Source organism: Limulus polyphemus, unplaced genomic scaffold (assembly GCF_000517525.1).
Source record: "Limulus polyphemus unplaced genomic scaffold, Limulus_polyphemus-2.1.2 Scaffold1168, whole genome shotgun sequence".
NCBI classification, from domain to species: Eukaryota; Metazoa; Arthropoda; class Merostomata; order Xiphosura; family Limulidae; genus Limulus; species Limulus polyphemus.
The window spans coordinates 178,839-192,000 of record NW_013666778.1 but is presented as its reverse complement, the minus strand read 5'-3'; the positions used below and the strand labels follow the sequence as shown (position 1 = coordinate 192,000).

The 13,162-nt window shown below is 33.8% G+C and overlaps 1 protein-coding gene across 1 annotated transcript in view; it reads left to right on the top strand.

Moving 5' to 3' along the window:
- The window catches only part of LOC106462448 (hexokinase-2-like), a 35,996-nt gene extending 23,080 nt beyond the window's left edge, over positions 1 to 12,916 (top strand). The window contains exons 2-7 of the mRNA XM_022389716.1: positions 7,191 to 7,353; positions 9,927 to 10,066; positions 10,919 to 11,131; positions 11,910 to 12,009; positions 12,294 to 12,486; positions 12,727 to 12,916. Coding sequence (XP_022245424.1) covers positions 7,191 to 7,353; positions 9,927 to 10,066; positions 10,919 to 11,131; positions 11,910 to 12,009; positions 12,294 to 12,486; positions 12,727 to 12,886 — 969 coding nt within the window. The 3' untranslated portion in view covers positions 12,887 to 12,916. The remainder of the gene's footprint in view (positions 1 to 7,190; positions 7,354 to 9,926; positions 10,067 to 10,918; positions 11,132 to 11,909; positions 12,010 to 12,293; positions 12,487 to 12,726) is intronic.
- The last annotated feature ends 246 nt before the right edge of the window (positions 12,917 to 13,162 follow it).

The following is a 13,162-nucleotide window of genomic DNA, read 5'->3' as shown; positions in this document are numbered from 1 at the left end:
AAGGACTTGTATCGCTAAAGTTTCTTCGGAAAGAATTTTTACGGAAAATTAACTAACGACCAGAGACGTAACAAAACATTATTTATGAAATTATGCCTACAAATGAACGTGGCTGTACAAGAACTAAATTAATTCGTTATCGCTATTAATATAAGCCGGATTTGGCATTATTTTAACCAAATGATCTAGAAAAACCCGCCCAATGATAGATAAGTTCACAATAATGATCTTAGGAGTGGGGTTATTTTGGTGAAAATAAAATAGAACTCTAACTAAACTTTAAGATGGCAACAATATGGGCATAAAGCAAGATCGAAAATCTGCAGCAAATAATGAAACTGTGGGAAAAAAATTCAAGAATAAAGAAACAAACAATTAAAAGAAAACAAAAGAAGAACGAGACAGGAATTTAAAAGAAGAGTTAAAAGAAAGAGATTTGATATTTAAAGAATTTATAACAAAAGTTAATTTGACTGAAGAAAAGGTAATGAAGTCATTGGAGATGTAAGGAGGGATTATAATAACAAGACTGAAGAAGAACAGAAAGGCTGTAATGATAGAATTGAAGAAATATGGAGAGACTGTAATAATGACATTAAAGATATATAGAAAGGTTGTACTGGCAAGATTGAAGTACAGAAAAATTATAACAATTAGATCAATGAGGTAAAAAGGAAAATCAATGAGAGAATATAACCTTTGGAAAAAGAATCAGTAAACTTGAATATCAAACGAGCTACAACTCTTTATGTGTCTGTTCAAGAATTCCAACCTGAAATATTAACTACTACAAAATGTGAAATAGAAGAACCTATTTAGTCTACATCTGTTCTGGAATAGTCTACTGCTATTCCACCTGTAACTGTAGGACCTGCCAGGACTACTCCATCCATGACATTACCAAACCAAGTTTCAGTATTTATGTTTGTTTGTAGTTACGCACAAAGCTACACAATGGGCTATCTATGCTCTGCCCACCATATCGAAACCAGATTTCTAGAGCTGTAACTGCACAGACATGCAGCTGTGCCACTGGTGGGGGGGGGGGGCATTTCAATATTTCAACAACATCTCCCAACCTCGAAACCAATTGACTATCATGGAAAGGTTCAATGGAAGGCATATCAGTTTCAGTTCAAAATAATTTGCAGAGTGGAATAGTGAACGACAATTTATTCATCTTTCTGCTTATTTAAAAGGGCCATCTTTAATAACATTAAGTAACTTTCTAGCTGAGAGCTATAACAACTATTAAGTATTGGTATCTGCCTTAAATAACAAGTTTAGAGTGATACACCAAAAGAAAGTATCCAATCCAAAGTTCCAGAGTAAGGTACAGAAGAAAGAAGAGACATTAGCCAAACGTGTGGAAAGTTTGTGAAGGCTTTACCCATTATCCTACTCAGGTACTTCACGTGAACTCAAGGATTAATTGGCATGTGGTCAATTTATAGATGCCATAACAAACAAACATTTGAGAATTAGGATGCAGTAAAGTTGGTAAAGGGAACTTTTCAGTTGGCTATAGAACTTGAATCCATAAACATCACATACAAACAACTAGAGGCACTATCTAGAAGTTATGGGATCATCAGATTGAGTAGTATTGAAGCACCAACTCCCCCCCCCCAAAAAAAATAGTCTAAAAGAACTGAAAGTAACTGTTAGATAACTAGTCGCAGAAATGGATGAAATAAACCAAAAGATGTAAGGTGTTTCAAAAGTAATTTTGAAGAACATATTGTCCAACCTGTAGAAAAAAGCCTGTATGAAATAAGTACTCCTTTTAAAAGATACCAGAAAGAGAATATTGTTATAGTTGTGGGAACATGGCCATTGCAGGCAATACTGTAGGGAATCAACATTTGTTATTAAGCCAAGGAGACAAATAGACCTTTCCAGACTACATGATTTATAGGAAGTGCAACGTTTGCATCTGTCATTTTGGACATCAAGCTATCCATTGTTTTGTTTTAGTAGCAACGATAGTAATGAATCTGAATGAATACACTTTGAAACTTGAACAAATGACTTACGAAACTAAGTTGAAAAATTATTCTGTTTTTTTCGATCTATGTGCCTGTGACTTAACTAATCATGACGTGAAGTTAAAATATGATCAGCTCTCAGTTATTGTGACATTTAGGCGTATCTTGTTGATTCTACCAAGAGCTTAACCCACAAAAGTAGGAAATGATATAAAAACCTGGGTGTTTATAAATTATTTTTGCAGGATGGGTATCAGACGCGAAACTAAAATAATCTTAACTGGAAGGGATCTTGCTAAGATGATTTTTTGTAACTCTTTTTTTTTATTTCCAATGGTTGCTATTATGAGCATAACACTTATGCTCACCAGTTTCGTGTATTAGTAGTATTTATTCATTGTGATGTTACCTGTATACCTCTTGGTCTATAACACCGCGATGTCTGACTGCCCATGGTCTAATATAACGAAAGTGCATATATCGTTTTAATTACATACATTATTCGTTAGTGTCCATAGAAATAATATGGGACCCTTATCAACTATCTATAATTTCAATAATCAATAAATAGTATGATATTTATACACATATTCAGTGACAGTGTTTAAATTTATAGAAGTATTACTTAACAGATCTATTATGATACCTTTCACAAAATGTGCACTGCAGATATGGGAACATTGAAGGTTGCCAGTTTTGTCTCATAACTGCAGTAATTCATATCGATTTTTTTTGGGGGGTCAGCTGGGAATCTGTAGAAAGATATACCAGTTTCCAAATATTGTCTATTGGTGTAGCCAAAAGCCCAACACCAGGCAGACACTAGGAGAAAACAAGATCATATGATATTATGACGTCACTATGGAAATATCTATACATATGGCTGAGAGGACATGTTTCAGAGCCCAACCAAGGAGCGACAAGAGCTAACCAGACATAAAAAACAACAACAGAAATTAGATGGATTTATAGGACGAAGTTAGTTGGAAATACTCCATCTGCCCCAAATGAGATGAGCATTTCATTATTTGAGGAAAACTGTCCACGAGTCCGTGGATTTATTGGTGAAAAATCTTGCAGAATGTTGATTGACACTGATTCACAACAGTTCGATCTAATCTGGTAATGAAACGTGGGAAATTACTTCCAACAGTGCTGATAGAAGATAGATTGATGCAAACAGCGAGTGGGCACGAAGTCCTAGTAGGAGGAAATTTTGAAGCTTCTCTACACCTCGTAACGTGTGGGTAATTGACATCAAGGAAGAGTACATTGTTGAAACTGACTTCATTTGGAAACATGGATGTGACTCGAGACTAGCTTAAAAGTTCTGACCAGGAAATCCACGCGCATTACCTGGGAATTACTACACCAGAAGTTGAACTTCCAATGGCAAAAGGAAAGGTGGTCATTGTACTGTCAAGAAGTGAAATACTCGTACCAGAAGATATTGAATACTGTGACATGTCCTGAGGAATCGATGGTTGGAAGAGCTCTCGTGAATCAGAAAAAAAAGGCATACATGACTCTACCCGAGTAAGACTTGAATCAGCTTGTGATAAAATGAAAAAGTCACTAACATGTTTAGTTGATAAGACTAGATTTTATCGAGGTGACATGAAGTGGCTAAACAATTCCAAAGTTAAGTAGTTAAGTTGGAAAGGGACATATGCTATACTGCAAAATATCAACGATGTAGTTTACAGGATCCAGAAAGACACTATGGTTGTCTTTGGAAGTACGTTGATGAGAAAATGATCAACTGGGTAATTCCATAAAATAATTTGACAGTAGAAATTCAACCTGTGGAACAGTTCAGGGTTCCAGTCAAGAGTACTTCCAGAGAATTACCAAGGATAGAGTTATCAGTGAATTTGCTCGACTACCCAACCAGAGAGAATTCCTCCAGTGACAGGACAGCAAGTGATTACAAAGGACAAGAGGCCATCACATCTGTATGTCATAACTTTCTGAAAAGAAAACCACTTAAAAGACTTGGTGAATGAACAGTTTAGTGTACTGTTTTATTTTAGCATCAACATTGTTCAAGGTGCTTCAGAATCCAGGAAGGAGATAGTGTTGTAAACTTTACTTTCAAAGTTTTAATTTAGATGTTCAATAGAGGGTGCATTATCGAAACATCAAGCAAGAAAGATCACAGATCTCTTTTGCGGCCAAAATTAGCCGCCCATTTAATCCCTTTGTTCTGTAGCTAAGCAACCCAAACATTACGAACACACGAATCTTTGGCAATGACACACACAGGGTAATCTCTCGACATTGCAACCTTACTAACCAACGGGAATACAGAGTCACTGTTATGTGCTAAATGACCATAGGTATAGAATTCTGTTTTGTGTGGTTACATCTAAATAATTAAGACAATATTATCGGAATCAAATCAAAAACCATTTCCAAAGTACAATATATGATTTCTACCACAACTACTTATGTTCATGCGATTTTTTTATAGGAAGCATGGAAACTAACTATACATATTGCATGTATATCCAAAAGTAAATATGTAACAGCATATTAGATTAAATGATAATGCTGTTAATAAAATTGTAACTGTACCTAATATATGAATTATATGTCGTTTGATCAAGAAAAAAATATCAAGATCTTAGACAAAGATGGCGATTATCCAAAAACACAAGGTGTTTATACAAAAAACAAATGTTGTGTACAGAGATATATATATATTTCGTATATAGTCAGTCCATGTGTTTACACTTCTTTACATTAAGCCCCCCCCCCCCAGTAGCACAGTGTTATGTCCGCGCACTTACAACATTAGAAATCGGGTTTCGATACCCGTGGTGACCAGAGCACAAATAGTCCATTGTGTAGCTTTGTGCTTAATTACAAACAAATAAATTATTTACATTAAATCTAGATACAACAAATCTAATTCTGGTTAATACGTTTTTCTTTCATTCATGACAAACTACATAATACAATTTATGCATTGTTTACAGAATTTATCTATTTAAAACACACATACCCTTCTCCCATATATAGCATTCCACTTAACTAATGCTGCATATGTGAAAACAATCTTTAGGCTTTGGCTCATATGGCACAACACACACTTCGTATGCGGAAGGTTGAGGATTCAATCCCGTCTATTGCAATGCCTTTTCCTAAACAGTGTTTCAGTAGCCAAATAATTTTAGTACATAAATCGAACGCGAAGCGCGAGTTTATCTATCCCCTAGTTTGATGGTGAATCGCGAGAAGAAGAAGAAAAAAGCGATTTCTTTCATCACGTTAAAGGCTTTAAGTTCAGTCTGTCATTTTGAACGTTTTATGTCATATATTCGAACCACATTAAACTGACCAAATGAAATAACATTTCTTGAATTTTTCTTTTGAATGTTTTAGTTCCCCGAACTGTACATTTTATATTAATTAGTTTAATATTTTACTTTAAAAAATCCTAAGGTGTTAGTATGTAGTAGTTTATATAAGAAAAAATAAATACATTGAGGGGAATTGTCTTTGTGTTTGATACTATTATACCTTGCACAATCAATAATGTTTCATTATTTTCCACCTTGTCATTTGTTAGTTAGACAAATGCGCCAAAATTAAACCGGTTAAGTAGAAAATTGCATGCTGCTAAAATAGTAGAATATTTGCTATCAGTTAGTATACAAGTGTATATGGTGACCGTTAAATGCGGGTGATAAACACACTTTTGTGTGTAATACGAACATTGTATTAGTTCGTCATTTATATATTTATTTTTTTTTCTTTAAGCTTGTTATATACATATAACAATGAGATAAGAATTTAGAATTAGAAATTACGTATTGCGATTGTCGTTATTTTATATAGTTCTTTGTAGCTGAGCCGCAATGTATAATTTGAACCATTTATGTAGATTGGAACACTGGTAGTTAAATATATCGTTGTGGATATGGTTTGTATTCTATTTTAGTCAAAATGTTACAGCACATAACTATTTATACATTTTTATTCATGATTACTATTAATTTCACTAATTATTTGATAAACATTGCATCTTAGATTTTTTTCGCAGTAATCTAATTTTTGGAAATTACGACAATTTAGTCATTTTTAGAACTTCACGATCAAGAAACTGTTTGGTATAACGCACTTAGATTAGATTAGAAAAAAGTACAAAACGTTGTTTGGTGTAAAGGTTCTGAAGACACCCGTAGCTTATTTATTATAACTTGTAAACATTTCCAAACCCACTTTCTTTAACAGGGGAGGGAAGGTTATCAAGTATAGTCTGTTAATGTATAAACAAACAGATTTCAGGTAGGTCAATCAGCTTTACAGTTACAAACTACCAAGAAAATGTCTCATTCCTGATTACAAAAAGAAAAAAGGAAGTCAAGGCAAGGCAGTGTTCCAAATGTACTTACAGGTAGATACCTCTACTCTCTGTTTTAGTAAAAAATTCAGCAAACCCAGAGTTCACTTTAAAATAGGAGTGTGTGCGCTTTAACTTGTTAGGTCAGTTAGCGTTGATCTTTCTTCGCTGTTGGAAGTATAGTCTTGGTGAATAATTATATACTGCTGTGATAGCTGTGCGTTAAAAAAATGTTAACTTTTGTAGACCTCCCTCCCGTGAGATTTTTTAAGAGGAAGTTTCATAGGAGAAAGTACAGAATTAGAAATTCAAAGGTACACTTACTTTTATTAGATAGGACGCTTTATACGCCTCTATACTTTTAAACTTAATGTTACTGGAACATTTTACTTGAAATACACGCCATGGATTGAATATGTCGATATTTTGTTGTTCTTTAACTTTATAGTTTATTGCTCCACATCATAATGTTTAATATGCATTCTTTAAGGCTTTAATGAATCGGAACATTTTTATTGTTCACTGTATTTCGCTGGTGAATCTTTGTGTAATTTTTAAAGAAGCATGGCAGATTAGTGTGGTTCCTTTGTTCTGGTTTCATTTACTGTAGTGAATATAGGTTAATTGTGATCAAAATAATTAGCATTTCTTATATTCTTTAGTAGTACTTGAATATTTGACGTGCGACACTTATCTTACAAATTCTGTGCGTTTACTTTAACTAAACGTGAATCTGGAAGGAAGTGCTTCAATAACTCAAAACTGGTTATTGACATTCACTTCAATTGACGGAGGGAATGTTCGTTGTAACTAATATAATAACTTGGTGTAAATAAAAAAATTTCATTTTTTAGATCGAAGCCCACACCCGTGACTTGGTGTTGACCAATGACCAGCTAGAAAAAGTCTCCTCTCTCCTTCTTCACGAATTTAACTGTGGTTTGGCAAAAGAAACCCATCCATTGTCGACTGTAAAAATGTTTCCTACTTACGTCCGAGACGTGCCCAATGGTTCTGGTAATATATATGTGTGTGTGTTTGTGTATGGTGTATTTTTTTTAATTATAAAAAATTCATTCGTAGATATACTGAGATGCATTCGTGTATTAAGAGAAAAACAATTTACTCTTGTTTTTGTTAGCCAGGAAAGACCAATATTAATGTATCTAAACTATTAACGCACTAAAAAAAGTACTTTTTTGATAATGGTGGTAAACACTACTTCACTAACTATCTTGGAATTAGCCTCGTCAAAAAGCGAGCAGCTCTAATATTTGGATGAAATAATTTGGTTGTTATTTAGACAACTTGGACCAAGCCCCTCACTCTTAGTATGTACGTACTCTAATCTAGGTACGTGTTTTTCCACGGTTGCTATTGATAGCTCCTGCTGTATACGTATCCTGTTTGATTTCTCAAACACTTGGATTTTTGTTCAAAATAGTAGTCCACTACTTTAACGTAATACTTTCCTAGCAGGTGCGACAGACATGTGTATACAGTCTACGTAACGTAGACGTCCAGGCGATCAAAAGAATTTCCAGCATAATACATACTGTGTTTGTCTGTCGTTAATTGTTTATGGACGTGTTCTCTAGCAGTCAGTAACTTATGAGGGTGGGGTGAGTTCACAAGTAGAAAAAGACCACAAGACGTAGAAAAATATTGAAAAACATTGTTAAAACGCACGTCTATAATAAAACTTTTATTATTACTTGCAACGTTTCGGGCACAAGCTCTTTGTCTGCCCGAAACGTTCCAAGTAATAACAATAATGATAAAAAAAAAGAGAGAGAGAAGGTGTGTTTCTTGACGTAAATATTCTAGACTGATTACGTAGTTTATGTATGTTGTAGTACGTGGTTAAAACCTCGTTGCTTTGCTATCGGAAAACCAAAAGTTGCATCATCATTTCGAAATACTTGTCATAACTTGCGCCTACTCGATTTAAATCGCTGAACCATCTTTACTTCATACTAAGTAATTCTTATCTTCAACGAAATTAGACATTTTACCCGCTTCAGTAATATAAACTTGTAGATATTGTAGGGTTCAGATATAGTTATTCGTGTTCTCCATGTAATATGTCCCCGACAGTTCGTAAATGTTTTGGAAATTTGTATTTTCAGAAATGAAAAATCCTTGAATTAGTTTCGTCAATAACTAAGAAAAATTCTGTAGAACTAAAATATTTCATTAATATACTTTAAACTCGTACTTGTTTATCTACTGTTCAAAATTGTGTAATAACTTACTCAACAGAACCGCTAATAATAATGATGATGATGATAAAGTATATAACTAATTGACACACACACACACTGTCGACATGTTAGAGGACACCCCTGTAAATATTATCACATTGTGCAATCTATTCGATTGTTAATCCTGTTGTCGCGCAGATGCCATGTTTAACATAATATAATGTTTAAACATTAACTTTAGAATGATACTTGTGTACGAAAGGACATTATTAATTCAACAACAATTTAATTGTCACAAACAGTTTTGTCACGTTGAACATACTGCATGTTTCTGAAGAAGACAGATCAGTGTTCTGTTAAAACGTACGTTCTATAAATGGATAAAATATTTTGCTTATAAATTATTATACGTCAGTATATTGTTGTAGTGATGAAACTGCCTTTCATGAATAAAGACTTGATGTAAGCTGACAAGATCGGATACGTTGGCGGTGGGCAGAGGCATCGCTAGGTAACTAAAGGATTAGGGGTTCGAGCCCCTAATCGCTGCAATGTTCGGCGTTCTAGTACGATATCGATCATGGTTTTCAAGACAACAACTGAGGAGTCTTGACACAGTCAAATAAAATTGAGGCACGGTCCCCATGTCCCAGCGCCTAGCGATGCTTCTGATGGTGGGAAGAGTCGTTATTTTACTATTCCTCCTGATCAAATAGGCATTGCATTGATTATTGTCTTGTGGTGTTAACTGATAATGATGTGACATTAAGCTTGAACAAAAGTAAAGTTTGTATGGCTGCTAGTGTTTGAGTGGTAAACTTTCGATTTTGAGCATTTTGATTGTTTAGAGAATGTTGAAATAATACAATAGAACTATAATGTATGAAACAATATTGTGAAATGAAGATAAACTAATTATACATGTACTTTGCATAAATAACATTTCAAACTCAAGTTTTTAGTTGCATAACAGCGACTGTATAATTTAATCGTGTGCTTTTTCATTGCCGAGTAAAACTTGATTCTCCTAGTGCTTGTTAGTTAGAATAAAAGCACGTTTTTCTAGGATAGATAGATGTAAGATAGGATTACTTTTATTATAGTCATCACGTGTGTGTTAATTTAAAAATACCATTGTGATATTGGATAAAGTACATTTTTCTAGGATAGATAGATGTAAGATAGGATTACTTTTCTTATAGTCATCACGTGTGTGTTAATTTAAAAATACCATTGTGATATTGGATAAAGTACATTTTTCTAGGATAGATAGATGTAAGATAGGATTACTTTTCTTATAGTCATCACGTGTGTATTAATTTAAAAATACCATTGTGATATTGGATAAAGTATAGAATAAACAAGTTAATTTTTTTTTCTCCTTAGAACAAGGCAAGTTTCTTGCTCTGGATCTCGGCGGAACTAACTTCAGAGTGTTGTTAATCGACCTGGATGGAGATAAATTTCAAATGGAAAATATTATTTATCCTATCCCACAGAGGATTATGCTGGGCACTGGCGAAGAAGTAATTTTAGTTTTGTTTTTCTTGCTGATAATAAATTTCCATTCTTTTTACATAGTGCACCTTAAGACATGTAAAAACTCAATAGAAAATGTGAACAAACTTAAGTAATGACGCGGGTAGATAAAAGTGCATCAAACACTGTCTGTCCTCTTCTTAATTTGGGAAATGATTTATCAATCAATTTGACTTTTCACTATTCCAATATGTTAAAGATTCTACTAACATTGAGTTTATCGCCTCGCGCTTCTTTGAAATGCCTTTAAAATATCTATCTTTTCCAGAATAATTGCTACACAACCTTCTGACTACAAAGGGCATTTAAAATATCTATCTCTTCCAGAATAATTGCTACACAACCTTCTGACGACAAAGGGCATTTAAAATATCTATCTCTTCCAGAATAATTGCTACACAACCTTCTGACGACAAAGGGCATTTAAAATATCTATCTCTTCCAGAATAATTCCTATACAACCTTCTGACGACAAAGGGCATTTAAAATATCTCTCTTCCAGAATAATTCCTAAAAAACCTTCTGACTACGAAGGGCATTTAAAATATCTATCTTTTCCAGAATAATTCCTACACAACCTTCTGACTACGAAGGGCTGTCTTGCAGTTTAGGACATTTTCTTTTGTTAATATAATTTTTTATCTCTGGCTTATTTCTTTTTGTATTGCATGTTTTAACTCCTTGTTTGCACATCCTCCTATACTATTTTCAAGTAACACTAAAAAAGTATAATATGCATGTTTCTTGCACGCTGTACCTGATCTTTTATTTGTTGTAGAACTATATCCTATCCATGATAAATCTGTAAACATTTGACTGCTCCTTCTCTAACTTTGCAGCTGTTTAATCACATTGCCGACTGCCTGGCTAACTTCATGGAGAAGAATGGAATGACCGATAAGAAGCTTCCCCTTGGATTCACATTTAGTTTTCCTTGTAAACAAGAAGGCTTGACAAAGGCTCGATTGGTTACCTGGACCAAAGGATTTAAGTGTGCTGGTGTGGAAGGCAAAGATGTCGTCCAGCTCTTACGGGAAGCAGTTTTACGAAAGGTAATTAAAACCGGTGTTCCCCATATCAAAAGGCAACATGTAACTTCTTTTGCCTCCCCCTCCTTCTTTGTAAACTTTCATGGAACCAATAATTATGTTGTCAGCAGTCAACTTTTTAATTGGATCATTGCAAGGAATTCATGAAAGTTCTTGGGTGAATTTGTTGGGGATGTGTAGTTTGGATATTTGTCTTAATGATAACTTTTGAGAATTTATGAGTGAAAGTAAAGAAGAATGTATAACAATATGTCAACCACGCTATATCTGCCATATTAAATGCCAACGAGACACTTCGCCAATACCAGGGCTTATCAGGGCGCATGGAATACAACAGACACGGTAGTGATGCTATTTACATTATCAAATTGCATGAGCAACAACTGTTAGTGTGAACTAGATTAAGTTGAAGTGTAAATTGTATCAATTTTGAGTCGTTTACAAATGGGATTTAAGGTAACATTTTAAATGTTGAGTGAAAATAACTAAACATTTTCCAAGAACGAGTGTAAATTCTCTTTATCTAAAGTTACTTAAATTCAGTCTTGTATTCTGTTCCCTTGATACAAATGGCGCATTCGAGGCAAGAAATTCTGTTCTTGAACAGGCGTGTTTTTACGTACGTAATCTCTTCCTTAATACAAAAGATTGACTGAAACAAATTGATAACTCAAAGTAAACTCTTTTAATTAAGCTCATGAGCATCATTTTATGTTTTTGTTTAAATGAAACCGAAGATATTCTTGTACTGTAAATATTTATTCTGGCGTTATTTCTGTAGAAAATTAACATCGACGTAGTAGCCGTAGTGAATGATACAACAGGCACCCTTATGTCGTGTGCTCATAAAAATAGTGAATGCCGAATTGGCGTTATTGTTGGTAAGTCCCATATTTTTAACACATTTTATCTACACACGTTTTGATACCTATACTGACCCATCAGGGTTTTTTTCTTTTTTTTAAGAATGCATTTATGTGTAGACTGTCTTATTTTATAAGAAAAATTCATAATTATTGCATAACTTCTAGTTATTTCAAAATGTTGATACAAATTGATTTTTAATCCAGATATGGATTCTTGGCAGAAAACTAAACTTTTCATAATACTGTTATAAAATTCTGTTTCCAGTGCAGTAAAATGTCCGTATTTACTTATCTTGCAGGTACAGGCACTAATGCTTGTTACATGGAGAAGTTAGAAAATGTTGAATTGTGGGATGATGATCAGGAAGACCCAAAACAGGTTATCATCAACACCGAATGGGGTGCCTTTGGTGACAATAGATGTCTTGATTTCTTGCGCACGCGTTATGACAGAGAAATTGATGAAAACTCGTTAAATGCCGGGAAACAACTGTAAGATAACAATTATCACTACTGCTACATTTATTACTTTCTCATGTTGTGTTTTTTAAACCCTTTAAACAAAAACATTTTTTCTATATGTAAAACTTCTAAAAACACACAAGTTTATAGTAAAATATTAATTAATACCAATGCTATATGAAGATTATCTAGCAAAAGTAAAGGTGTGTAGGAGTTATTATTTGCCAAATGTTGTGTCACCATGCTTGCAACTAAAAATAATATTTTCAGATTTGAGAAGATGATATCCGGTATGTACATGGGAGAGTTGGTTCGCCGGGTGTTAGTTCATTTGGTAGAAGAAGGTCTGTTATTCGGTGGCAAATGTTCTGAAAAGCTCAAAGGACCTTATGCATTCAAAACCAAATACGTGTCCATGATTGAAAGGTAAGGTAATATTATGTTACTAGCACTTTCAGTTGATCCCTGTTCGTTTGCAATATTCTCTTACATCTCAGATGTTATTGTGAAATTTATACATTTTTTTTTTTATTAATTTGTTCTAAACTACTTGCATTAGTGTATTGGTATAAGGAGGTTTTTTTTTTTTAATTACCCTTCTGGATACCCCCTCCACTTTTTTTTAACAAACCATTTTTATAAATTTAATTTTCTAAATGGATTTTTGTTACAAAAAAGTCCGAACTTTATCAGTTGATTCACGTTA